The sequence below is a fragment of the Cucurbita moschata genome, unplaced genomic scaffold (genome assembly GCF_002738365.1).
Source record: "Cucurbita moschata cultivar Rifu unplaced genomic scaffold, Cmos_1.0 Cmo_Scf00019, whole genome shotgun sequence".
Taxonomy (NCBI): domain Eukaryota; kingdom Viridiplantae; phylum Streptophyta; class Magnoliopsida; order Cucurbitales; family Cucurbitaceae; genus Cucurbita; species Cucurbita moschata.
Window position 1 is genome coordinate 2,622,739 of NW_019268535.1, and position 26,350 is coordinate 2,649,088.

Below are 26,350 nucleotides of genomic sequence, written 5' to 3' on the forward strand. Positions count from 1 at the left end.
CCGATGTTCTGGATATCTCCGGCAGGGCACTATCATCTTGGCTTAGTGAGCTTGAAATTTCGGCGTTCTTTCATCTTTGTCAAACCTAATTCGAAACGGCATGGAGTTTTGTGAAGTGGGTGATCTTAAAAATGTCATGGAGCTTCATTGCAGCTCCCAGAATTTCAACCCGACAAGGACCTTGTCTCATGGACAGTGGTGATAGCTGGATATCAGATGTATGGCGTTGTAGTGAAGCTGTGGTGATAGCTGGATATCAGATGTATGGCGTTGTAGTGAAGCTGTCAATACATTCAATCAGATGCCAATTGCTGGGATTAAGCTCGATGAATTCATTCAATTCTTTATTGTCCAGCTTCATAAGTTTAAAACGTGTCGCTTCATAAGTTTAAAACGTGTCTATTAAAGAGAAATTTCTACCGTTATGAAATGATTTGTTCTCTTCTACGATGTGGGATTTCACATCACGCCAGCTGAAGCGAGTGAGCCAAAACTTTCATACATATTAAAGTGAATTGGTATGTTTTGATCTCAAACTGTATCATAAAGTATAAACAATCCCAACGATGATGAGTCTAAAATGACTAAAATATCCTTAAAAACTAAAACAACAGCCAATGAATTGGTATGTTTTGATCTAAAACAGTGCCATAAAGTATAAACAATCACGACAACAACAAGGAGTCTAAAATGACTAAAATGTTCTTACAAACTAAAACAATATAACGAGTGAGCCAAAACATTCATACACATTCAAGCAAATCGGTATACTTTGATTACAAACTGTGCCATAAAGTATAAACAATCACGACGACAACGAGCCTTCGACGAGGAATTGAAGATTTTAGGTAAATTTCTTCAAAACTAATCAACAATCTATAGCAATGCAGCTTTGTGCAACGGTTGTACTGTCAACCTGGTTCACAAATGGGTTAATCTTCACCCAAACAAGTGAGAAAACTGAGGCCAACAGCACTGACCAAAGAACAACAATGGTTGGAGTCCTATTCTGGCGACCCATGAGACCTTTGAGGAATGGATAGAGATGAAAAATCACCCAAAACGCAAAGAATACCTTGCCAAAAAGAGGACCCCATGCTTCATATCCACCATTTAATGCATCAGAAAATCCCGCAACGACACCGACTAGGTTGATGACGATAAGGGTTGTCGGAGGGATCAAAAGTGTTGTCCATTTCACCATGTAAAGCTCTCCAAACTCGGTGTCCTCAGCTGCCTTTGCTGTAACCGTGAAGTTGGTGTCGACACCAGCTAACATCTTTAGGAAACCTTGGAAGACAGCAAAGAGATGTGCCGAGACGCCTCCTATGACCCAGAATTGCTCGTTACGCCATATATCTTCGATGCTAACACCACTCCAACGCAGCTCGAGGACACTCGTGAGAATGATGGACAAGAAGAGACCGAGAAAAAGGGTACTTGCTAGGTTCGAGAGCTGAACGATGTGGAAGAGATAAGGAACACAATTCTATTTGAAGATTTTACAAACAAATCTAGGAAGGTAGAGATATTTACCGTTGGAATGATGAACTTTCCTGTGAGCAGGCAGATTGCAGGCAATGAGCAGTAAGCAACAAGAGGGAGCGAGGTGAAGGGATAGACAATGGTGTTTATGTAAGCCATTCTTTGGAGCCATTTGAGGCGGCCGCCTGCAAATCCATACCATAATGGACAGTGTCTGCTGAGAAAAATCTCAACAGATCCAAGTGCCCATCGAAGAACTTGGTGCAGACGATCAGAAAGGTTAATTGGTGCGGACCCTTTGAATGCTGGCCTAAATGGCATGCAGTAGATGGACCTCCACCCTCGGCAATGCATCTTGAAACCCGTTAAGATATCCTCAGTCACTGACCCATATATCCAACCAATCTGAAAAGCAAAGCCGCAACCCAAAAACATGTTCACAAGGGTTCACAAAATATTGACTACACTACAGATTTAAGTAAAAGAGAGAGATAATAGGTAGCGGTCTTGAGCCCATCGCTAGTAAATATTGTTCTCTTTGGGTTTTTCCCTTTGAGGTTCTTCTCAAGGTTTTTAAAACGCGTCTACTAGGGAGAGGTTTCCACACCCTTCATAAAGAATGTTTCGTTCTCCTACCTAACCTATGTGAGATCTCACAATCCACTCCCCTTCGGGGCCCAGCATCCTTGCTGGCACACCGCCTTGTGTCCACCCCCCTTCGGGGCTCAGCCTTCTCACTGGCACATCGTCCGATGTCTGGATCTATACAATTTGTAACGGCCAAAGCCCCCTGCTAGTAGACATTGTCCTCTTTGGGCTTTTTCCTTTCAGGGTTCGCCTCAAGATTTTTAAAACACGGTCCGCTAGGGAGAGGTTTCCACACCCTTATAAAGAATGTTTTGTTTTCCTCCCAACCAATATGGGATCTCACAATCCACCCCCTTCGGGGCCTCTAGCATCCTCATTGGCACTCATTTCCTTCTCGACCCCCAAATTCACCCCCTTTTAGGGCCCAGCATCTTTGCTGGCACACCGCCTCGTGTCCACCCTCCTTCAAGGTTTCGCCTCCCCACTGATACATTGTCCGGTGTCTGGCTTTGATACCATTTGTAACGACCCAAGCCCACTGCTACCAGATATTGTCCTCTTTGGGTTTTTCCTTTCGGGCTTCCCCTCAAGATTTTTAAAACGTGTCTGTTAGGGAGAGATTTCCACACCCTTATAAAAGATGCATCGTTCTCCCCCCAACCGACGTGAGATCTCACATAATATTTCAATAATTTTCACATATGAACTAAAACCAATACCTCTTTTCCCCAAGCGGACTTCTCTTCATAACCACAGCTAATGACATGAATTGCTTCCTTGATCAAAGTCGACGGATTTGCAGATTCTGCTACTCCTCCATTTTCCATTAGCGTAGACTCGATAAACACAGACGACAATCCGAAAGTTTTCTCAAAGCTCAGTTGAGAAATCAGCATTGATCTCTCATACTCATCATAATCTGTAGAACAAAGCCAAATTTAAATTCTAAGCCATTCAGAGAACTAGTGCCTTAAATTTCTAATACCCAATTCCACCAAGATTAGATTAGACTTACTATCTATTTCCCTGAGGTTAAAGATTGCAGCATCAAGCTCTTCTCTTTTTGCATCTCTCTGAATCTCAGTCTGATCTTTTGAGATCTTCTTGGAAGGGCAGCAGCAAGAGCAGCAGCCACACCAAGAGCAAGATGACGAGGATGTCTTAGATAAGCTAGGCATGGAAGGAGGTCCGTAGCCATAGAGTGCCTGTCTATTGAAAACACAACCTGTACCAACATAAACTGGTCCCTGGATGCCATCCAATCCTTTCATGTTCACCTGAAACAAAAATGAAGATCCTCAAAACTGATGAGCCTGAAGACTAACTAATGCAGGGATCGGGATCAAGCTTAACTTGTAACCGCCGAAGCTCACCACTTTGGCCCGTTACGTATCGCCATCAGCCTCATGGTTTTAAAACGCGTCTGTTTCGGAGAGGTTACCACACCCTTACAAAAGATACTTTGTTCCCCTCTCCAACTGATGTGGGATCTCACAATCCACTCCCCTTGGGAGTCCAACGTCCTCACTGGCACACCGCCCAGTGTTTGGCTCTAATACCATTTGTAACAGCCCAAGCTCACTGCTAGCAAATATTGTCCGCTTTGGCCTGTTACGTATCGCCATCAGCCTCACGGTTTTAAAACGCGTTTGTTAGGGAGAGGTTTCCACACCCTTACAAGGGATGCTTTGTTCCCCTCTTCAACTGGTGTGGGATCTCACATAACTGATATAGTATAAGTACGTTTCGACATCTATTCGGCAAACATTTTGGCATACACACTATCTAGCACTAAGAGCTCGGATGCTTCTGAAGCATGGAAAATTATGTTCAATATTCTTCGGTAAAGGATTGGATAGAATGATCATGTATGTTTCAAGACAATAAAACTAACTTCAAACTCACATCGAAGAAAACCGTGTTGCGATTGGCATATCGATCACTTCGATCAATGCCATCAAACCTCTGAGGAAATTGAACATAGCATACATCTCGGCCAACTTGTGGGTCCATCAAGAAACACATTGCCTCACGTATAGCTTGACTATTGTTAACATAGTGATCACAGTCAAGGTTAAGAATGAAGGGGGCATTTGTGAGGACTGCAGATACCCTTACCTGTTTAAGGACAAAGATTTGAGTATACAACTTTGATGTGCCTGCAACAAATAAAATGTGATAGATAAATGGGTACCAGAGCATTTTCAGCACCAGCTTTTTTGTGATGCTGGTAACCAGGCCTCTTCTCTCTGGAGACGTAGACTAGTCGAGGAAGTTCATTTCCCTCTACGTCATGGGCGCCGGTATTTCCAAGAAAAACCTGAAATGATTCATCCTCTACGTTTGAACATTTGATTCAAATTTTCAAGTGAATATTCTTCTCTGTAAGTAGAATATCGGAATCGAATGAATAGTTTTTAACCTGAATCATTCCAGGGTGATCACGTGGATTGTTTCCTGGCCAAGCTGTTCCATCTTGCATGGACCAGCCTTCATCAGGTGTTTTTTGAGCCTTTGCCACCAAAGCATTGACTCGTACTTTAAACTCTTCATAAGCTCTCTGCAATGATTTAGCAGACTAATTGTTAAGTAACTGTTTGTGACAATTGATATACTATATGTAACAGCCCAAGCCCACAGCTAGCAAATATTGTCCGCTTTAGCCCATTACGTATCGCCGTCAGTCTCATGATTTTAAAACGCGTATGTTAGGGAGAGGTTTCCACACCCTTATAGGGAATGCTTAGTTCCCATCTCCAACCGAAGTGGGTCTCACAATCCACCTCCCTTGGGGGCCCAACGACCTCGTTGGCACACCGTTCGGTGTCTGGCTCTAATACCATTTATAACAACCAAAGCCCACCGCTAACAGATATTGTCTGCTTTAAGCTCATTATGTAGCACTATCAGCCTCACGATTTTAAAACGCGTCTGTTAGGGAGAGGTTTCCACACCCTTATAAGGAATGTTTCGTTCCCTTCTCCAACCGATGTGTGATCTCACCCTATATGACATATTTATAAAATTCAAATCTAACAAGTCACTCAGTCATGGGAACTACTAAAAAAACGAGCGGAATGTTAGAGGAAGCTTGGAGTTCTTACTTTCATAGCTCTACGTTCCTTTACAAAAGAAGGTTGTACTTTATCTTTCAAATAGTCTATTTTCTGGGAGAAGTAAAACTCAGGAGCTCGAGGTTCAATGGAGAATTTTTTGCAGAATGGAACCCATTTCCTTGCAAAGTCAGCTGTTTCAACTAGAGATTCAAATGTGAGCATAGCTGCACCGTCATCGGACACATAGCAGGAGACTTTATCGACAGGATAGTCCACAGCAAGGATTGAAAGCACGGTATTCGCAGTGATTAGAGGAGGTTCTTTCAAAGGATCAACGGTACTCACAAAAAAATCCACAGCAGCAAGCTGGGAAGGTTCTCCCTCTCTTTCAAACCTGACATAGAAATGGATGAACACAATGAATACCGTATCAGAAGCTGCAAAGTAGAAAGTGTTAGGAATCACGACTCTCCACAATGGTATGATATTGTCCACTTTGAGCATAAGCTCTCATGGCTTTGCTTTGGGCTTCCCCAAAAGGCCTCATACCAATGAAGATAGTATTCCTCACTTATAAACCCATGATCTTCCACTAAATTAACCAATGTGGGACACTCCCAATCCCAATAATCCTCAACAATCCTCCCCTCGAACAAAGCACACTATAAGCCTCCCCTGAGGCTTATGGAGCCTCGAATAGCCTCCCCTTAATTGAGGCTCGACTCCTTCTCTGGAGCCCTCGAACAAAGTACACCATTTGTTCGACACTTTAGTCACTTTTGACTACACCTTCGAGGCTCGCCATTCTTTGTTCGATATTTGAGGATTCTATTGGCATGGTTAGGTTTAGGGCATGGCTCTGATACCATGTTAGGAATCACGACTCTCCACAATGGTATGATATTGTCCACTTTGAGCATAAGCTCTCATGGCTTTGCTTTGGGCTTCCCCAAAAGGCCTCATACCAATGAAGATAGTATTCCTCACTTATAAACCCATGATCTTCCACTAAATTAACCAATGTGGGACACTCCCAATCCCAATAATCCTCAACAGAAAGAGGGGTTCCTAAGTTTTGGTTTCTTGCTCCTACCTGGCTGATAATCTGTCAATAAATGTGTCCCTGCAGACAGGAAACCATTTAGGGAACTGATCCAACACCCAGGAGAAGGCGAACCAGATTTCACATATGATAGAAGTGAGCCATAGACCAAAAGCACTATCAACAGGATTTGTAATCCTATATTGAAAGAAAAGACCTAGAATGATCAATCGCATGATTATCACTATTCTGTATGGTGTTAATCTGCTCGACGGAATCGGATAAACTGACGAAAATGAGTGTGTAACTACAGCCTCCTCTGAAATCCTGGAAGAACAAAAACCACATTTTCGTAAGTGTAATGACTAATTACCATATCATTAGAAGAATGAAATTTTGAGCCTTCTCTAACCAAGAACTTGTACCGATATGAAGCATAGAAAAGGCCATCAATACACAAAAACCAGGTTTTTTGTGAGATACCACATCGGTTGGGGAGGAAAACGAAACATTCTTTTATAAGGATGTAGAAACCTCTCCCTAGAAGACGCGTTTTAAAAACCTTGAAGGAAGTCCAGAAGGGAAAGCCCAAAGAAGACGATATTTGCTAGCAATGGGCTTGGACTGTTACAAATGGTACCAGAGCCGACACCGGACGATGTGCCAGCGAGGATGCTGAGCCCCGAAGGGGGTGGACACGAGGGGGTGTGCCAGGAAGGACGTTGGGCCCCGAAGGGAGGTGGACTGGGGGGTCCCACATGGATTGGAGAATGGAACGAATGTCAGCGAGGACGCAGGGCCTCGAAGGGGTGGATTGTGAGATCCCACATCGATTGGGGAGGAGAACGAAACATCTTTATAAGGGTGTGAAAACCTCTCCCTAGAAGACACGTTTTAAAAACAAGTCTGAAAGGGAAAGTCCAAAGAGGACAATATCTGCCAGTGGTAGGCTTAAGTTATTACATTTTTGCTACATTTTTGCTCCAATCATGCGTTCAAAATGTTAAAGCAACATGACAGGTCTGACCATTAAATTCTTACAATACAAATTACATTAAATAAACCAAACATCCTTGTACTTACTGCTTCTCTTCCATTTGTTGTTGGGGTGGAACTTGAGCTTCTTGTTCTGTCTTCACAGTAGACCTTTTCTTTTTGTTCTTCTTATCCTTCCAACTCTCTACTCTGTTCTTCCAAATTGGGTTCCCAGATTCATCATTCAATTCTTCACAAAACAAGAAAAGATTATCAAGAACAGGAACAACATGAAAGAATCCCAACGTGAGTAACAAAATCTATATTAATTACCACTATCCACAGTTGATACGCTACTGACATGTCTAGCATGAACTCCAACATCCTAATCAAGAACAAAAAAACAGTGAATACTTGTAACTGGTCACAACTAACAAGTGAATGAAGCTGACAAAACAAAATTTACCTGAGAATGACTGAGATGAGATGCCATGGTGTGTTGATTTCCTGATGTCTTTGTATCATCCATCAGTAAATTCTCTGAACACTCAGATCATGCAAACAAACTCAACAACTGGAAATACAAGAATCACTGATAATATTCAGATCAAAATGAAATTCAAGTTCAGTGATGAGAAAATACTGTCAAATGGCGAGCCACACCGCAAGCAAACATTGCGGCCTTCCTTGATATCATACTGAACGCAGACTTTGCAAATGGGAAATTGGCACTCATGGCAAGCAACGAAAACCTCTCCATTGGTATCAACTCCGACTTGCTCACCACAAGTGTGGCAAATCGGGATATCAGAAACCATCATTCTGATACTCACAAGCCAGTCAGTCCCTTGGATTGCCTTGATTCTGCAACCCCAAATCAAAAATGACTCTAGCAGGCCTTGAATTAGGGTTTGTGGGTGATTTTATATGGAAAACGAAGAACCCAGATGAACGGAACCGATGTTTGGGAGAGGGCGGTGAAAGCATTGGAGGGTAGTGGTTGAAAAGATGAGAGGTTGGGAAGTTGGTTTCAGGCATCTGCAGAGTGAGGAAGAGGAGATGAGAAGCAAACTCTGTGTTACAGACGGATTTGAATGCTTGCGGGAAGTGGAAGCAAAGATTTGGTTGGGCGGAGGACGATTTTGCACCAACCCTTTTCCATGAGAAAGCAACCCCGCGAACACAATCAACCCAGATCAGGAACTGTGTTGGTGACGATCCCCGTCACCCAACTAGGGCTAGACCCAATAAATGATCAGTGGAAAGAAACACTATTGGCTGGAAAAATGGTGGGGACGGCTAGAATCAAGCTTTTGTTGCAACGTGCTACACGTATTCTTTTCGATTGATGCGTTGCACTAATGGAAGATGGAGATAGAACCTCACCTAAAGTAGGACGATGCCAAGATGGTCATGGGACGTAATGCAGCACGTGGTAGTGCCTTTGTAGCATCTTAGTCGTCTAGATGGAGCCTCTAACACTATTGCCTCTTTGCACCTGAACGAATCAGTCGGTTGCTACTGTGCTACGGCAACAAGTCGCTTATTAGGAGGCTGAAACGTTGAGTGTCACGATCTTACATTTTCAACCGTGTGACATCATGACTTATATTCATATATAACTAGGCCTTAAGGAGAACTCAAACCCCATTTTACTTTTTTGTGTCTCTTTATGATTTTGTTGAACCTTAGATAAGGTTCTTCTTCATCTATCGAACACAAGTCATGTGGAAACTAAGTTTCGTTCTGCCATATGCGTCACTCTATTGGGATTGCACTACTCACACTCAATCTAGATAATTTATATACGTAGTAACACCCGATTAAAGTGAGCTAGACAAAAAGAGAAGAAACTTGGACAAAAAGAAACGAAGTGACTTAGACAAATCTTTTTTTATCGATAACCTTAGACCGATCAATTGAATATTGATTAATACATAATCGAGTTAACACTACTTGAAAATGAAGATGACTTTTTTGCTCAGAAATGAAATGTTGCTGGAAATTCTTGCTCCCATTGGACCATTTGTATATCTATATGCATTAGGATCCCGATTCATGGATTTCTCGGTTAGTTGTTCTTATATTTTAAATAGGTCTCTTAGGAATGTATTTCATAATACAATTTTACATACAATGTAAATCCTGGTTGTTTTTTCCCCCTTTCCTTTCATAAAATTAACATGGTATCAGAAACTTAAGATCTAAAGGATTCGAGTATTTGTTTGTTTGTGGTCTGAACGTCCAATATGTCCTAGATTTCAAGTGGCTCTTGTAGCTCAGTTGGTTAGAGTACTTGTTTCGTAAGCGAGAGGTCTTGAGTTCAACTCTCAACAAGAGCATTGATTCATTTGGTTTTTAATCTTTTAAAATCTATGCTTGTCATTCAACTTTCAAATTTGGTCTTGGGTGTTTTTTTGTTTGGTCATTATGTGATTGCTACTTTTTGTTTATGAGTAGCTCTTATAGCTCAGGTGGTTAGAGCACTTGTTTAGTAAGTGGGAGGTCTTGAGTTCAAATCTCAATAAGAGCATTGGATTCTTAAATAAACTTGTTTCACTATCTTGATTCTCAATAACACGGGCTACATGCTTGTGCTTTCTTTTGAAACTTGTTTTAGATGTGTTTGGACTCTTCGTCAAAAAAATAACCAAAGCTTACCAAAGGGTTTTAGCACGTACTAGGGCATTACATTGTTTATCAGATCAATACAGCTCGTATAGGGCTAATTGGGAACTCTCAAATCCCATTGATGCTTCATGATGCTTTCTCGGGCCTCGACATGTCATCATCAACTTTTGCTGTTCGCTCAGACATGTTTATTCAGAACCTATCCATGAGTCAACTTCATAATTGGGACGTCCCAAACATCCATCAATCCAAGCAATATAGAGGCATGAACTCTCCCATATCCATGTCGAGACATTTCTACTTACTGGGTCGAAGAATGACCTTATATACCAACTTTCGATTTAAGGTCTAGGATGCAATGTCGGCACACCCGTTTTGTCCTCGAAAGTCCATTCTTAAAAGAAGATGCCTAAGACGCTCGTCTTGCAACATTCACTCAAACCATGACACCCATATGTACCATGAGATTGCTCACTTAGGCCATGAGGCCTAGGGTTGGTGGAGAGTTGACACCATGTCTCCTCCTATTGTACATCCTGAGACATTTTACTTCTAGCGGGAGTAGACGTCATTTTCGCATTTTATCTCATAGAGCTTTTGTCTGGTGTCTGATTGACACCAAATTTGGTGAGTTTTAATATTTTATATATACAAACTTAACTCTATTATTGCATGTTGAAACTCATGTCGGAACCCTAACTTTTGAAGTTACGGCTTAGGCCCAAATCGGTGACTTTCAAGTCTATCTCTCACACTCTGATGATATTGTTGTCTCTAATCTTACTCATGTCATGCTTGGCTTTCATGCACACTCTTCTTAGTGTGTTGGATGATACGTTGTACTTCTCAGTCACATCATGACACTTGTTTTTCTCATACTATAAATAGGTCTCTTAGATATGTATTTCATAATACAATTTTACATACAATGTGAACCTAAGTTGTCGTTTCAGCATTCAATAGTCTTTTTTTCAAGTTGCTCTTGTAGCTCAGTCGGTTAGAACACTTGTTTCGTAAGTGAGAGGTCTTGGGTTCAACTCTCAACAAGAGCATAAGTTCATTTAGTATCCAATATTTTAAAATCTTTGTTGATTGTCTTGTGTGTTTGTTTGGGGATTCTATGATTGGTACGCTTTTGTTTATAAGTAGCTCTTATGGTTAGAGCACCACTTTAGTAAGTGGGAGGTCTTGAGTTCTACTCTTGATAAGAGCGCATTGTCTACCATTTTAAGTTCAAGATTGATTATCAAATAATTTGTCTCTTTATGACTTCCACCTTAGGCAAAGTTCTTCTTCATCATACAAGAGCTAGGGGTTTATATATTGATGACTAAAATAGAAATTTTTTTCTTTTCCTTTCATAAAGTTTACATGGTATCAGAAACCTAAGATAATGTTTGAGTATTTTTTTTGTTGTTGTTTCAGCGTTCGATATATCTTATTTTTCAAGTGGCTTTTGTAGCTTAGTTGGTTAGAGCACTTGTTTCGTAAGCGAGAGGTCTTTGAGTTCAACTCTCAACAAGAGCAAGAGCATAGATTTATGTGGTTTCTCTAATATTTTAAAATCTCTGTTTGTCATTCAACTTTAAAATTATCATGCTTGTATTAATATTCTTGATTAGGGTTGGTTACGTTTTTGCTTATGAGTAGCTTTTATAGATCAATTGGTTAGGATACCCGTTACCCGTTTAGTAAGCGGGAGGGCTACTTTCATCCATTTCAAAACTTAAAATTAACTCTTGAATTTATAAAAAAAAAATAATAAATTGAAAAGATTTATCAACTTTGATTCGATGAGCTTAGTAACTATTATGATGCCCCAATGTTGGGATTGTTGGAAGGTTGTCCCACACTGACTAATTTAGAGAAAGATCATGGGTTTATAAGTAAGGAATAGATCTCCATTGACAATGAGACATTTTGGGAAGGCTAAAGCAAAACCATGAGAGCCTATGTTCAAGTGGACTATATCATACCATTGTGGAGATCTGTGATTTCTAACATGATATTAGAGTCATGCCCTAAACTTGGCCATGTCGAACAAAGAATTAAGTGCACCACGTGTCGTCGTCCAGTGAATGCCTACGACAATTAGGGGTTTGGTTTTCTGTTTTTCTTTCATAAAGTTAACATGGTATCAGAAACTTAAGAGTGTTCGAGTATTTATTTGGTTGTCGTTTCAGCGTTCGATACGTCCTCTTTTCCAAGTAGTTTTTGTTGCTCAGTTGGTTAGAGCACTTGTTTTGTAAGCAAAAGGTCTTGAGTTCAACTCTCAACAAAAGCATAGAAAATTCAGTGTTTGTTTGCTAATTTTACTACTTTTTGCTTGTAAGTAGTTCTTATAGTTTAGTTGGTTAGAGCACCAGTTTAGTAAGTGACATGGTAAATTCATTTGGTTTTGGGTGTTCGTTTGTTTAGTGATTTTGTAATTGATACATTTTTGTACAAGTAGCTCTTATAGTTCAGTTGGTTAGAGCACCACTTTAGTAAGTGGGAGGTCTTGAGTTCAACTCTCAATAAGTATTTTATGATATAATTCTATGTATAGTGTAAACCGAAGTAGTCTTTGCAACTCTTCCCCTTTTCCTTACTAAAGTTTTCACCAGAGCCCTAAGATATGTTTGTTTGGGTGTTTACTTATTTGGCGATTCTAGAATTGGTATCTATATAATTTCATGTTGCTCTCATAGCTCAGTTGGTTAGAGCACCCGTTTAGTAAGCGGGAGGAAAGGCATCACTCCCGGCTCGATACTTTTAATTTAAATCACCTCACAACTTTCATAATTGTATTACTTATTTTGTATTAAGGCAGGAAAGTTTCTACATACATTATAATAAATTTAGAATTCAGCTAACACCGTCATTGGTGTAAAAATTCTGAAATTTTCAAGGTCGCTGTATACGTACCATAAACATTGAATGCAGAAGATTTCATTTAAATTCCGTAAAACATAACTTTTATCTTAAAACACAGTCATGGACTTACGTGTTTCGAAAACACCTTTAAAACAACACAACAAAAGACTAAATAAAATAATTAAGCGTTTAAGTTCAAAACATCCTATTCTAGCCTAAGTCTAAGAAAATAAATACTACTATCCTAGCCTAAGTCTAAGAAAATAAATACTACTATCCTATGCATGTGTTATGGTCTCGAGTTGTGATGTCGTCGTCAGCTGTACAAGAATGTCTTGCCATAACCTGAAAAATATAGTAGCACATGGCTTGAGTATTTAAAGAAATACTCACTAAGTGACCCCACTATTGGGTTTAAATGCAAGAACATGCGAATGTAATGACGGGACCTATCCTTTCAATCTATTTTCCTACGTGCTGTCCTAATGGGTAATTTGGACATGTACCATATACTGCTCATACGTGCGAGTATGGGCTCACCAGTCAGTTCGCACATCGCTGGCCACTTTCCTTGTCGAGCGAGCATACTCTGAGAGCTTCTTAGGCCGGACACCCGTTAGAACTAGTAACCGTCACGACAGTGCTATGCAAAACATAATAATTGTTGTCTTACCATTGGATGTACGAGTCCGTACCCTCGTGATGGAATAGGGGTATCCCCCAAATGCATGAGGTCCCCAATATTTTTACTTTTATCATTAATGAATATAATCCCGCTATCATCTTTGATGCTTAACATGTTATTTCTCATTTTTCACTCTATATATCATACATAATCCTAAAAGGATTACATTCCATTTCATTTATCATGATATCATGTCATTCATAGCATGTTGTATACATACAATTTAGAAAACATAATATAACGCTCCATGCTTTTAACAGGTCATTTCATAACGTGCAATTCATACAATAATTACCTCAATGGTCACACAAAACAATCTAAACATAAACACATCACATCACAATATATCGTATCATAAACATGTCATGTCGTAAACATTTCGTGGTCTTATCGTTCTCTAACTTATCATAGCCTTAACGTTCTTATACCTATCACAGTCATATCGTTATGTGAATGTACCTTAATCATATCATCACAGGAACGTATGCTAACGCTATCGTTCTATCAATCTATCACAAACCTATCACTTTCTACCCATATCCTAACCATATTCTTTCATCAATCTCCTCTATCCATAGCACTCCGGTATGTAATCTAACCTTAACGTTTCATGAACGTATCTTACTCCTATCGTTACATTTCATTTTGTGCATCCTTCTCGTATCCTATCTCAAACATATCCTTGAACACATCGTACCATAATTATTATCATACAATTCACATACTATAGCATAACATAAACATAATATAAGCATACCGATTCACAGATAATTCACACATATCAGTATATATGACACGTGCAGAACCACAGGCACGTGTCAACATCAAATATCACCATGCCGATAGTAAGGCCACTTACCTGGTCAGTTTAAGTTGTTGTCACGAATATATCCTTAATGAAAGATCGACTATCTTTGAAATCCAAGTCAACCTATGTGAGCGCATGATATTAGTTTCAAGTTTGAACTCTATAAAATTATTTATCTAATTTACATTGCTCCATTTTAAAAGCCTTGAAATGTTATACACCTATAATTATATTTTTATTAAAAATCTTATTTTCCATGGTTACGGTTGTATAAAGAGGAGTAGATAGAATTATTTCAAGTTATTCTGTGAATTTACTTTTCTCTTTATATTTAGTTTGTGATTTTTAATTCCTGAATCTTCTTTTTTTATCTGTATTTACTCCGTTGCCTTTTAATCTTTGTTCTTATGTATTCCAAATTTCGAGTGGATCCCTGTTTCCAAATTTTTCCTTATCTCAGTGTTTTATGTTTACAAATTTTCTTGGTTATTCTATTTTTAATTTATTCATTTGGCTACTGATATAAATTTAATATAATATTACTAATCTGATGTGATTTACTAGAATTCTTATAAATGATTGACATTTAGTTTCTAACTCAAAGCTAAACCAATGTAATAATTTAATGAAAATCTAACTATAATTGACTGTGATTTCTAAAAAAAAATAAGATAAAGAAAATGAAGATTTAATATATATCTTATTGATGAGATCTATCCTCACCTAAATCTCAACTGGATAAAGGTTATTTTCATTTTTTCCTAAATCGGACAATTGTTGTTTTTCTGTTGATAATTGTGGGAAGGGATGAAAGGTTAGTAGAGAGAAGTGGGGGAGAGATGATTTGTGTTTTTGTTTATTTATTATTATTATCATCTTTTAACTATTTTTTTTATAATTTTTTTTATTTGTTTATTTATTTCATTATTTATGATTTTATTTATTTATTTTGGACAATTACAAAGGTTATTTTTCAAATGGTTTTTGTAGCTCAGTTGGTTAGAGCATTTGTTTCATAAGTGAGAGGTCTTAAGTTCAATTCTCAACACGAACATAAATTCATTTGGTTTCTAGTTTATTGTTCTCATTCGTGTTTGACGATTCTATGATTGTTACGTTTTTGTTTATAAGTAGCTCTTATAGCTCAGTTGGTTAGAGCACCCGTTTAGTAAGCGGGAGGTCTTGAGTTCAACTCTCAATAAGAGCAGTGAGTGTTCCTTTGAGTCACTCTCGATCATTTGATACCTTAATTTGAGTCACTCCCGATCATTTGATACCTTAAAATTCGTGGTGTGATAAAATAGATCTCCTAGGTATGTATTTTTCATAATACAATTTTCCCACCTAAGATAAAAGAGAGTTCGAGTATTTTTTTGTTTGTCGTTTCAGTGTTCGATATGTCATATTATTCAAGTGGTTCTTGTAGCTCAGTTGGTTAGAGCACTTGTTTCGTAAGCGAGAGATCTTGAGTTCAACTCTCAACAAGAACATAGGAGTATTTTTTTGTTTGTCGTTTCAGTGTTCGATATGTCATATTATTCAAGTGGTTCTTGTAGCTCAGTTGGTTAGAGCACTTGTTTCGTAAGCGAGAGGTCTTGAGTTCAACTCTCAACAAGAACATAGGTTTTAATATAATTTAATTTTTCTCATATGTCTCTTCAGTTTGTATTTTATGATACAATTCTATGGATTTGGTTTTATCTCATAAATATAAATTAATATTTTCCTTGTTTTTCTCGTTTGTATAAATGTCTCTTTGGTTTGTATTTTATGAAACAATTCTATGTATCGAACCGAAGTAGTCTCTTGCATTCTCTTCCCCTTTTCCTTGCTAAAGTTTTCACCAGAGCCCTAAGATATGTTTGTTTGGGTGTTTACTCGTTTGACAATTCTAGAATTGGTATGTTTATAATTTCATGTTGCTTTCATAGCTTAGTTGGTTAGAGTACATGTTTAGTAAGCGGGAGGTCTTGAGTCCAACTCTCAATCATAGCAGAGCATTGTGTTCATTTAACAAGCCCGACATTTGAAGGGTTAGTTCCTATAACCCTTAATGGAAAGGCATCACTAATCTTCCATAATTGCGGAAAGTTTCTACCTAACATATTTTTTTTTAAATTTTCAACTCGTATTAACTAACAATAACGTAGTCAATTATGACACAGTCATTGGTGTAAAAATTCGCTAGTCTACAAGATCTGTAACTTAGAGCTTTGATACCAACTATAACGACCCCGAAATTTTCTACTTAATTTATGGTTGCCTACTATCCCGAAATTTTCTACTTAATTTATGGTCGCTACTGTATACGTAGCATAAACGTTGAATGCAGAAGATTTCATTTAAATTCCGTAAAACATAACCTTTATCTTAAAACACAGTCATGGACTTACGTGTTTCGAAAACACCTTTAAAACGACACAACAAAAGACTAAATAAAATAATTAAGCGTTTAAGTTCAAAACATCCTATTCTAGCCTAAGTCTAAGAAAATAAATACCACTATCCTATGCATGTGCTATGGTCTCGAGTTGTGATGCCGTCGTCAGCCGTACAAGAATGTCTTGCATTAACCTGAAAAATGTAGTAGCACATGGCTTGAGTATTTAAAGAAATACTCACTAAGTGACCCCACTATTGGGGTTAAATGCAAGAACATGCGAATGTAATAACGGGACCTATCCTTTCAATCTATTTTCCTACGGTGCTGTCCTAATGGGTAATTTGGACATGTACCATATACTCTACACACAGCCATACGTGCGAGTATGGGCTCACCAGTCAGTTCGCACATCGCTGGCCACTTTTCTTGTCGGGCGAGCATACTTTGAGAGCTCCTTAGGCCGGACACCCGTTAGAACTAGTAACCATCACGGCAGCCCTATGCAAAACATAATGATCGTTGTCCTGCCATTGAATGTATGAGTCCGTACCCTCGTGATGGAATAGAGGTATCCCCCAAATGCATGAGCACACATAATGCATGAGGTCCCCAATATTTTTACTTTTATCATTAATGAATATAACCCCCTATCATCTTTCATGCTTAACATGTCATTTCTCATTTACGTATCATACATAATTCTAACGGGATTACATTTCATTTCATTTATTGTGATATCATGTCATTCATACATGTTGTATACATACAATTTAGAAAACATAACATAACGTTCCATGCTTTTAACATGTCATTTCATAATGTGCAATTCATACCACAATTACCCCAATGGTCACACAAAATAATCTAAACATAACACATCACATCACAATATATTGTATCATAAACATGTCATGTCGTAAACATTTCGTGCTTATATCGTTCTCTAACTTAACATAGCCTTAACGTGCTTATACCTATCACAGTCATATCGTTACGTGAATGTACCTTAGTTATATCATCACAGGAACGTATCATAACGCTATCGTTCTATCAATCTATCACAAACTTATCTCTTTCTACCCATATCCTAACCATATTCTTTCATCATTCTCCCCTATCCATAGCACTCCGGTATGTAACCTAACCTTAACGTTTCATGAACGTATCTTACTCGTATCGTTACATTTCGTTTTGTGCATCCTTCTCGTATCCTATCTCAAACATATCCTCGAACACATCGTACCATAATTATTATCATACAATTCACATATTATAACATAACATAAACATAATATAAGCATACCGATTCACAGATAATTCACACGTATCAGTATATACGACATTTGCAGAACCACAAGCACGTGTCAACATCAAATATAACCATGCCGATAGTAAGGCCACGTACCTGGTCAGCTTAAGTTGTTGTCACGAATATATCCTTAATGAATGTTCAACTTTGTCCTTGAAATCCAAGTCAATCTGTGTGAACCCATGACATTAGTTTCAAGTTATGAACTCTATAAAATTATTTCCCTAATTTATTGTTATATATCTATAATTATATTTTTATTAAAAATCTTATTTTCCATGGTTACTGTGGTATAAAAAGGATTAGATAGAGTTATTTCAAGTTATTACGCACTCTACTGCCCTCTATATTTACTTTTCTCTCTATCTTTAGTTGTAGTTTTTAATTTCTGAATCTTCCTTTTTTTTATCTGTATTTACTTTGTTACCTCTTAATCTTTATTCTCATGTATTCCAAATTTGGAGTGAATTCCTATTTCCAAATCTTTCTTATGTTCACAAATTTTGTTGGTCATTCTATTTTTAATCTATTAATTTGGCTAATATAAATTTAATCTAATATTACTAATCTAAACCCTAAACCCTCAAAGCTAAACCATTGTAATAATTTAATGAAGATCTAACTATAATTGGCTGTATATATCTTATTAATTAGATTTGTCTTCATGTAAATCTCCCGTGAATCTCAACTAGGTAAAGGTCATTTTCATTTTTTTTCCTCAAGTAAATCTGACTATTGTTGTTTTTCTGTTTCCTTTTGTAAACGTTCTCCTTCTCCGGTAAAAATGGGTTCACCAGAGATAATTGTGGGAAGGGATGAGAGGTGAGTAGAGAGAAGTGGGGGAAAGATTGATTTTTTGTTTATTTATTTATTTATTTATTTATTATTACTATCCTCTTTTAACTATTTTTTTATAATTATTTTTATTTGTTTATTATTATTATTTTTTGGGCTATTACAAATATGTCTTATTTTTCAAGTAGCTCTTGTAGCTTAGTTGGTTAGAGCACTTGTTTCGTAGGCGAGAGGTCTTAAGTTCCATTCTATAAATTCATTTGGTTTCTAATCTTTTAATATCTTTGTTCGTCATTCAACTTTCAAACTATGATGCTTGTATTAATATTCTTGATTAGCGGTTTGTTTATTGTTCTCATTCGTGTTTGACGATTTTATGATTGTTACGTTTCTTTGTTATAAGCAGCTCTTATAGCTCAGTTGGTTAGAGCACCCGTTTAGTAAGCGGGAGGTCTTGAGTTTAACTCTCAATAAGAGCATTGTGTTCTAAAGTAGTAACTCACACTCAATCTAGATAAAGGACATTGTTGTCTGCCCCTTAAGTTGGTAAGATCGGGTCACTTGGACATGTCTCTTGAATCTCATTGATACTTATGTAATATTCTTGAATTGTTTTTGGTGTTTGTTTGTTTAGTGATTGTTGTCTGCCCCTTAAGTTGGTAAGATCGGGTCACTCGGACATGTCTTGAATCTCATTGATACTCATGTAATATTCTTGAATTGTTTTTGGTGTTTGTTTGTTTAGTGATTTTGTGATTGATACATTTTTGTTGGTAAGATCGGGTCACTTGGACATGTCTTGAATCTCATTGATACTTATGTAATATTCTTGAATTGTTTTTGGTGTTTGTTTGTTTAGTGATTGTTGTCTGCCCCTTAAGTTGGTAAGATCAGGTCACTCGGACATGTCTTGAATCTCATTGATACTCATGTAAATTCTTGAATTGTTTTTGGTGTTTGTTTGTTTAGTGTTTTTGTGATTGATACATTTTTGTGCAAATAGCTCTTATAGCTCAGTTGGTTAGAGCACCCGTTTAGTAAGCGGGAGGTCTTGAGTTCAACTCTCAATAAGAGCAATGTGTGGATGTGTTTGTGTTTGAAAATGCATACTTCAAGAGTTAGATAAAAGTTTAAAGACTATAAATATGTGCAAATAAAACATGTTGGTTTGTATTTTATGATACAATTCTATGTACCGTGTAAATCGAAGCAGTCTGAACCTAAGATATGTTTGCTTGGGTATTTATTCGTTTGGCAATTCTAGAATTGGTATGATTTTAGTTTCAAGTTCAACTTTCAAAATGAGAGCATAACCATGTTGTGTCGAGTGTTTTTTTTGTGGTTTCAATGTTCGATATGTTTTAATATTCTAGTGGCTCTTGTAGCTCAATTGGTTAGAGCACTTGTTTCGTAAGTGAGAGGTCTTAAGTTCAACTCTCAACAAGAGCATGTGTAAATAATACAATTTAATTTTTCTCGTATGTCTCTTTGGTTTGTATTTTATGATACAATTCTATGTATAGCGTAAACCGAAGTAGTCTTTTGCAACTCTTCCCCTTTTCCTTACTAAAGTTTTTACGGTACTAAGATATGTTTGTTTGGGTGTTCATTCGTGTGGTGATTCTAGAATTGGTATATTTATAATATCATGTTGCTTTCATAGCTCAGTTGGTTAGAGCACCGCTTTAGTAAGCGAGAGGTCTTGAGTTCAACTCTCATCATTGTGTTTAGGCTTGTTTTTGTAAGTGAGAGGTCTTGAGTTCAACTCTCAACAAGAGCAAAGGTTTCCATTCAATTTTAGTCCCTAAAACAAAATGAACTTATATAGTGTTTTGCTTATTATTCTTATGGGTGTTTATTCGTTTAGCAATTCAAAAATTGGTATGTTTTTAATTTTAAGTGGCTCTTGTAGCTCAGTTGATTAGAGCACCTATTTAGTAAGCAGTTGTCGTTTTAGTGTCTCATATGTCTATCTTGTAGCGTAGTTGGTTAGATTCGTAAGCAAGAGGTTTTGATTTCAACTCTTAACAAGGGCAAAGGTTTCTATTCTATGAAATTGACTATTGGCTATTTTTCTTACGTTTTATAGTCTTTGTTTGATTGTCGTTTCAGCTTTTGATGTCCTTTTTTTTAAGTGGCTCTCGTAGCTCAGTCCGTTAGAGTACTTACTTAGTAAGTGAGACTTCTTGAGTTGAACTCTAAACAAGAGCATTATTCTAAGAACTTGATTATTGGCTACTTTTCTTATACTTTTCATAGTATTTGTTTGGTTGTCCTTCCATGTTTGATATATCTTCTTCTTCAAGTGGCCTTGTAGCTCAGTTAGTTGGAGCAATTGTGTCATAAGTGAGATGTCTTGAGTTTAAATCTCAACAAGAGCATATGTTTCATTTCGATTTTTGACCCTAAATTAAATTCTAACTTTTATTAGTGGTTTAGACCTATGTGTATTCAGAGATTGGTTTAGCCTGATCATGGGAACGAGAGATGAGATTTACCTAGACGTCCTAAAGACCTAGAAGACCACAATGAGAACCTTGGAGAAAAATAAAGGTAACATGTAGGCTGATAGCAGTTGGTACAATGTTGCAGAGTTTCTACCTCTCTTTCCGCTTCAGTACGGTATCGTCGAGCTAGGCTTGTGTGACCTGAGAGAGAGTTTTGCTGGATCCGTCTTGTGGGAGGACGCCAACTATGCAGATAGTTAGCATTGCTAGCACATAAAGGGGATAGCGCCCCCAACTTTGGGCGACTAGATGACTTGTGGGATGGGTTCGTAAACTACCTCCCATGGATGACAAACAGGTTAGCACTCACCATTTTTCCCACTTGTTAGAGAGTGTTTGTTGAGGTAGCACCTCAACATCGGATATCGGTTACCGCTGCATAGACTAAGCACGCTACCACAAACTATGCACAATAAGAGCAATACACCAAGAGCCCGGAGTAAAGCACGTGGTCACCTACTAGGTCATGGATGCGATGAGAGCCTGCAACCAGGTTGTTTATTGAGTATTTTTATACTAACCCTCTTTCCTCTTTATTTTTCAGGTGTTCACAGGTTACCAATCGAGGTGAAGGAACATTCTAGAGCTGTGCAGTCACAAAGGGGACGATTCTAGAGTGTCAGTTTATTTTTACATATTGGAGTCTTTTGTATTTTGTTTTATAGTTACATTCCAAACTTGTTTCCCCGTTTGTAATATTTTGAATAACATCTTCTTATAATTGAATTTATTATACTTTTATTGTATTTTATTTAAATTTTATCGGACTTTTTTAATCATCATATTTTATTTAAATTTTATCATATTTTTATCTTTTATTCCATCTTTTTTAGTCACGGTCCGAGACTCGAGAACTCAAAACTTTGTTCCTAACACAACCCAACTCAACCAAACCCAAAAAAATAAAGAGTTGAGTTAGATTTGGTTAGGTGCTGAACTTTATTTAGGTTTCGGGTCTCCATCCCAACCAATGCTTGGGATGGTCTAGATGATTTCTCCATCATAATAAAGTTACGATGGTATAAGAACCTTAAGGATTTCTCCATCCCAACTGGGCATGTTTTTTTTTCAAGTGGCTCTTACAGTTCAATTGAGAAAGCATCTATTTTGTAACTGAAAGAGCACTTGTTTAGTAAACGGGAGATCTTGAACTCAACTCTCAACGAGAGCATGGTTCTCTGTCATAAATGGAAGAAATGGATTATTTACTACTTATATAAAATACACGCTAAGTTTAACATTAATCTGTTTTGATAATGTTAAATTATATTGGACTTTATTTGATTAGAGTCTCTTAAATATCTATTTCATAATACAATAGTCGTTTTTCTTTTTTCCTTTCATAAAGTTAACATGGTATCGTTTGTTTATCGATTCAATGTTTGATATGTCTAATTATTCAAGTGGCTCTTGTAGCTCAGTTGGTTAGAGCACTTGTTTCCTAAGCGAGAGGTCTTGAGTTCGACTCTCAACAAGAGCATAGGTTTTGAACGTTTTTTTTTTTTAACTAAAGTTTTCGTGGCATCAGAATCCTAAGATATGGTTGTTTAGGTGTTTGTTCATTTGACGATTCTAATATTGGTACTTTTTGGCTTTGAAGTATCTCTCATAGCTCAGTTGGTTAGAGTACTTGTTTAGTAAGCGGGAGGTCTTGAGTTCAACTCTCAATGAGAGCGAGCATTGTGTTCACTTTTTTTTTTCCGGCATGATCTAGACATTCAAGCTAGCATATCAAATCATGGGTTCTCATCCCAACGTTGGGAGAGGCAAGTGAGTACATTTTTATGTATGATGTAAATCGTAGCTCTTTTTTTGCATTCTCCCTCTTTTTCTAGGGGTGTTCGTGTTCATATGATCTGATAATTCGACCAACTTGAACTATCCAATCAAACCTATAAAGATTAGGTTAGGTTGGGTTGGGTTGGGTCAGATCTTTTTTCTTGCTTGGATTAGTCGAATTTTTTAGAACTGAAAAATTCAAGTCGATTTGCTGGGTTGATATATTTTTTTGGTTAAGTCGATCTAATCAACATGAAAACAGGGTTACAACACAAGAATTTGCGAAGGAAATCAAATAAGTATGGCAAGAAAGCTAATCGACGAAAATAACATTTGTAAGTGATACTTTGTAACTTGTAAATGTTTGATATTTGAACTTTATGAGATTTTAGTTATTAATATGGAGAATTTTTTTTTTAATGGGGGAGGAAGTGCCGAGAGATTTCTCTGTTTAAATAAATAGAGTTGAGGCTGGGGACCGAGAATATATTCTTCTTTCTCATCTCCTTCCCAATTCTCAGACCCGCACTTACATTTTATAAGATACCCTCACTTACATGTCTCAACATGAACGATTTGAATCAAATCATTTATAACGATTGCAAAATGGGTCGTATCAATAATGTTACCAAAATAAGGCACGCATCTTTATCCATATACTATAGACCTTTTAGGTTATTACTTGAACACTCTCTTATATATCAATCATCTTGAATTCTCATATAATAAGTCACAATTAAATTACAAATAACATAATAAAAATTATTGTTAAACACTAAACAATTAATTAAGGAGCTTAAGGGTATAAATCCCAACATAAGCTCCTTGAACTTTGCTTGATCTCCGATCATGTGGTTGTTCGCTCTTCTCGCTAGTACCACATGTTAGTTTTCATTTGGTATTCTTCATTTGTGAGTAGGTTCGTCATAACCTTATCTTTATTGAGTATCAACGGGTTGGCCATTTTCTTGACCAACATCAATGCAGGCTCTTATCCTTCCCGTGGTTGGCATTGTCATGAGTTTGTGAGGTATTGTCATGACCTCCTCAGTTGTGACGTCTGCGACCACGACCACGACCACACCCATGACCTTTACTTTCCTTTTTCTGACTATCTCATGTCTTTTCGTACCTAAAAAGGAAGAATCGATCCGCATCTTTCTTTTTCGTCTGTGCAAGTCACTTCTCGTGTGTGAGTAATAGATGTTTCTCCTTCTCTCTATCATTGTAGCCACGAAGTCTCTCCTCATGGACCTTAAGATGATCAACAACCTCTTCAACCGACATGTTTGTGAGGTCATCGAACTGCTCAATGAAGGTAACAATCTGCATAAAACTTAGAGGGACAGCTCGAAGGAACTTATTGATGATGGAGATCGCCTAACGAACGGATACCGCTAATGATTGTCGTCAACTTTATGGCAAAGTCGTCTATTGACTCATCATCCATCATGCAGATAACCGAACTCACTCTTCAAGGCCTGCACCTTTGCTTTCTTGACACGTTTCACACCTACATGCATAGTTTGCAATGTCTCTCATGCTGCCTTTGTCAAGTCTTTCTCTGCCAACATGAGAAGAACGTCCTCCAAGACTGCTTGGTAGATGACTGCAAGAGTCATCCTATCCTTACGCTCCCCAATGTCATCACCAAGCTCAATGACATCCCACACACTTTGTATATGTAAGTTAACACACATCTTTATCAACCATGCTACTAGTTACTTTTCGGGAGTAACAAGTACTAGATTGTTATACTCCCCTCCTTCCCACTCTTTATCATTGTCATATCTCATCCGGTGACTGTATATGGTAATGACATTTGTTTCAGCATCCTAGCTCCGATATCAAATGTTGGATATGGTCCACAATCAAAATATGCCGAACAAATAAAAAATCATGAAAAAAAATTTGGGGAAAAGTTTCTTTGAACAAAAAAAACCTTAAGCACTATGCTTCTCAATTCTCTATGTTGTTATAAACAAAGCCTACCTCTCAAGATTATTTATGGGAGAGAAAGCACTAATCGATTTCCTAAATTTTATCCACAAGTTAGCAACTACTAACAATCCTCCTAACCAAAAAACCAACAATTTTCATAAACAAAAGACTAACAATTTTTCTAAACTTATTCTACTTAATAACTAATAACAATTATCCTAAATGGTATTAAATATCCTTAACGCCTCCTCTTCCCGTAAGCTAAGCGTCGGATTTGAACGAACGTGAAGCTTGGATTTGAAATTCAAAGAGAGGTCGAAAAACACTTTTCGTGAAAATGTCAACAACCTAGTTCGGAGAAGGCATAGAGAAACACTTTATTGGCCATCGAAAACTGTAGAGGGATCGACGCTTAGCGGCAATGCTGCCTTGGCTTCAGCGAGAATATGTCTAATCCATGAAAAGGGATCATCGCTCAACAACGATGCTGCCATGGCTCCGGTGATTATATTTCTAACTCAAGAAGTAGAAGGGGGAAACCTAGAGCAAAGAACAAAGACAATATTGAAGCCGAAAGAGTCGCCACAGTGAGCGAAGAAGCCAATTTTGGCGAGAAGGGCGATGGCGACTTGGTTGGCGAAGAGGCCAGTGTGGCACCCAGATTCCAAAGGTAAATCTTTACAGAAGGTCGATAGGTTTCTCAAGATTTGTATGTTTTCGATGGGAACACTCATGAGAATTCTGTATGTTTTCGGCGCCCAAATACCCGAAGAATGTTTGCTTAATCCACCACACCTAAATGGTGTGTGAAAGTTCTCAATTTATAATAAGTGAATTAGAAAGATATGAAAATAGTAATAAATAGAAAGATACCTATTGTAAGAAAGCAAATATCTTCTAACTGAGTCGAAAAGAAAAACATTACAAATGTTATTCCAAATGTTATGTTTGAAAGTGTAGCAAAAAGACAAGTTCATACATGAATTCAAGATCTTGTAATTTTAATCTCCCTTCAAATAAATACCCCAAAACTAAACCTTCATATGTTGTTCATCTAACAGTAGAAGCCACAGCATAAGCCCACAATCTTATATGTTCTTTCATAATTGTACTATCTTCATAGCCACACACCTTCTTCTTCCTCTCATTTCTAATTCTCTCTTGAACCACCCAACATTCACAAATCTCCTTCACACCATAACTCACATCTACAATGGGTGTCGAAATTTCTTCTCCGGGAGGCTCAACGGCGTCGTTTTGAGCCGGAATTTCCAGCTTTTCGACGACCGGCGGCGGCGCTCTGTTGGTAAATACGGTGGCGAAGAACCAGAGAGAATCTAAACTCTCTATAACCTGTTGGCTTTCCATTGTACTTGACGCCCGAAAATTCCATGGGGCTTTAAAACAATTAATAACCAAGTTTTTAAATCGATTGTGGTAAATGACTAAAATACCATTCTGTCGTTACCGTTACCGTGAACCGTGACGAGTAGTTCTTTTGAGGTAGGTG

At 37.7% G+C, this 26,350-nt stretch overlaps 1 protein-coding gene and 12 non-coding genes across 14 annotated transcripts; 12 read left to right on the forward strand and 1 right to left on the reverse strand.

Moving 5' to 3' along the window:
* Positions 1–713: 713 nt before the first annotated feature.
* Positions 714–8,409, reverse strand: LOC111456907 (cellulose synthase A catalytic subunit 8 [UDP-forming]). 2 transcript variants are annotated; one of them, XM_023098970.1, is made up of 13 exons: positions 7,790–8,409; positions 7,613–7,693; positions 7,480–7,531; positions 7,255–7,396; positions 6,223–6,498; positions 5,178–5,523; positions 4,496–4,633; positions 4,268–4,393; positions 3,979–4,191; positions 3,089–3,350; positions 2,793–2,992; positions 1,537–1,890; positions 714–1,456 (listed from the first exon to the last, which is right to left on the reverse strand). In XM_023098970.1, exons 1-13 carry the CDS (start codon positions 7,904–7,906, stop codon positions 869–871), a joined length of 2,895 nt encoding a protein of 964 aa, XP_022954738.1. In that variant the 5' UTR covers positions 7,907–8,409; the 3' UTR covers positions 714–868. The 2 variants fall into 2 exon arrangements, with proteins under 2 accessions (XP_022954738.1, XP_022954737.1); XM_023098969.1 differs by having other exon boundaries at positions 7,613–7,686; positions 7,790–8,408.
* A 1,005-nt stretch (positions 8,410–9,414) lies between these two features.
* On the forward strand, positions 9,415–9,488 carry TRNAT-CGU. Its single transcript has one exon. It is a non-coding gene; the product is annotated as a tRNA-Thr (tRNA).
* Positions 9,489–9,605: 117 nt separating this feature from the next.
* TRNAT-AGU lies at positions 9,606–9,679 on the forward strand. Its single transcript has one exon. It is a non-coding gene; the product is annotated as a tRNA-Thr (tRNA).
* A 1,076-nt stretch (positions 9,680–10,755) lies between these two features.
* On the forward strand, positions 10,756–10,829 carry TRNAT-CGU. Its single transcript has one exon. It is a non-coding gene; the product is annotated as a tRNA-Thr (tRNA).
* Positions 10,830–11,229: 400 nt separating this feature from the next.
* Positions 11,230–11,304, forward strand: TRNAT-CGU. Its single transcript has one exon. It is a non-coding gene; the product is annotated as a tRNA-Thr (tRNA).
* Positions 11,305–11,987: 683 nt separating this feature from the next.
* TRNAT-UGU lies at positions 11,988–12,061 on the forward strand. The gene has a single exon. It is a non-coding gene; the product is annotated as a tRNA-Thr (tRNA).
* Positions 12,062–15,259: 3,198 nt separating this feature from the next.
* On the forward strand, positions 15,260–15,333 carry TRNAT-AGU. The gene has a single exon. It is a non-coding gene; the product is annotated as a tRNA-Thr (tRNA).
* A 209-nt stretch (positions 15,334–15,542) lies between these two features.
* Positions 15,543–15,616, forward strand: TRNAT-CGU. The gene has a single exon. It is a non-coding gene; the product is annotated as a tRNA-Thr (tRNA).
* A 56-nt stretch (positions 15,617–15,672) lies between these two features.
* Positions 15,673–15,746, forward strand: TRNAT-CGU. The gene has a single exon. It is a non-coding gene; the product is annotated as a tRNA-Thr (tRNA).
* Positions 15,747–19,018: 3,272 nt separating this feature from the next.
* Positions 19,019–19,092, forward strand: TRNAT-AGU. The gene has a single exon. It is a non-coding gene; the product is annotated as a tRNA-Thr (tRNA).
* A 523-nt stretch (positions 19,093–19,615) lies between these two features.
* Positions 19,616–19,689, forward strand: TRNAT-AGU. Its single transcript has one exon. It is a non-coding gene; the product is annotated as a tRNA-Thr (tRNA).
* Positions 19,690–22,526: 2,837 nt separating this feature from the next.
* Positions 22,527–22,600, forward strand: TRNAR-CCU. Its single transcript has one exon. It is a non-coding gene; the product is annotated as a tRNA-Arg (tRNA).
* A 122-nt stretch (positions 22,601–22,722) lies between these two features.
* On the forward strand, positions 22,723–22,796 carry TRNAT-AGU. Its single transcript has one exon. It is a non-coding gene; the product is annotated as a tRNA-Thr (tRNA).
* Positions 22,797–26,350: the final 3,554 nt, after the last annotated feature.

What these genes read in the sequence shown, in the direction of transcription:
- LOC111456907 (XM_023098969.1), bottom strand. Translation starts at nt 7,967, where the DNA reads ATGATGGTTTCTGATATCCCGATTTGCCACACTTGTGGTGAGCAAGTC. An exon ending in GTGTGGCTCGCCATTTGACA is followed by an intron (nt 7,687 to 7,789) that starts GTATTTTCTCAT and finishes CTGAGTGTTCAG; the next exon opens with AGAATTTACTGATGGATGAT. An exon ending in CTGGTGCTGAAAATGCTCTG is followed by an intron (nt 4,192 to 4,267) that starts GTACCCATTTAT and finishes GTCCTTAAACAG; the next exon opens with GTAAGGGTATCTGCAGTCCT.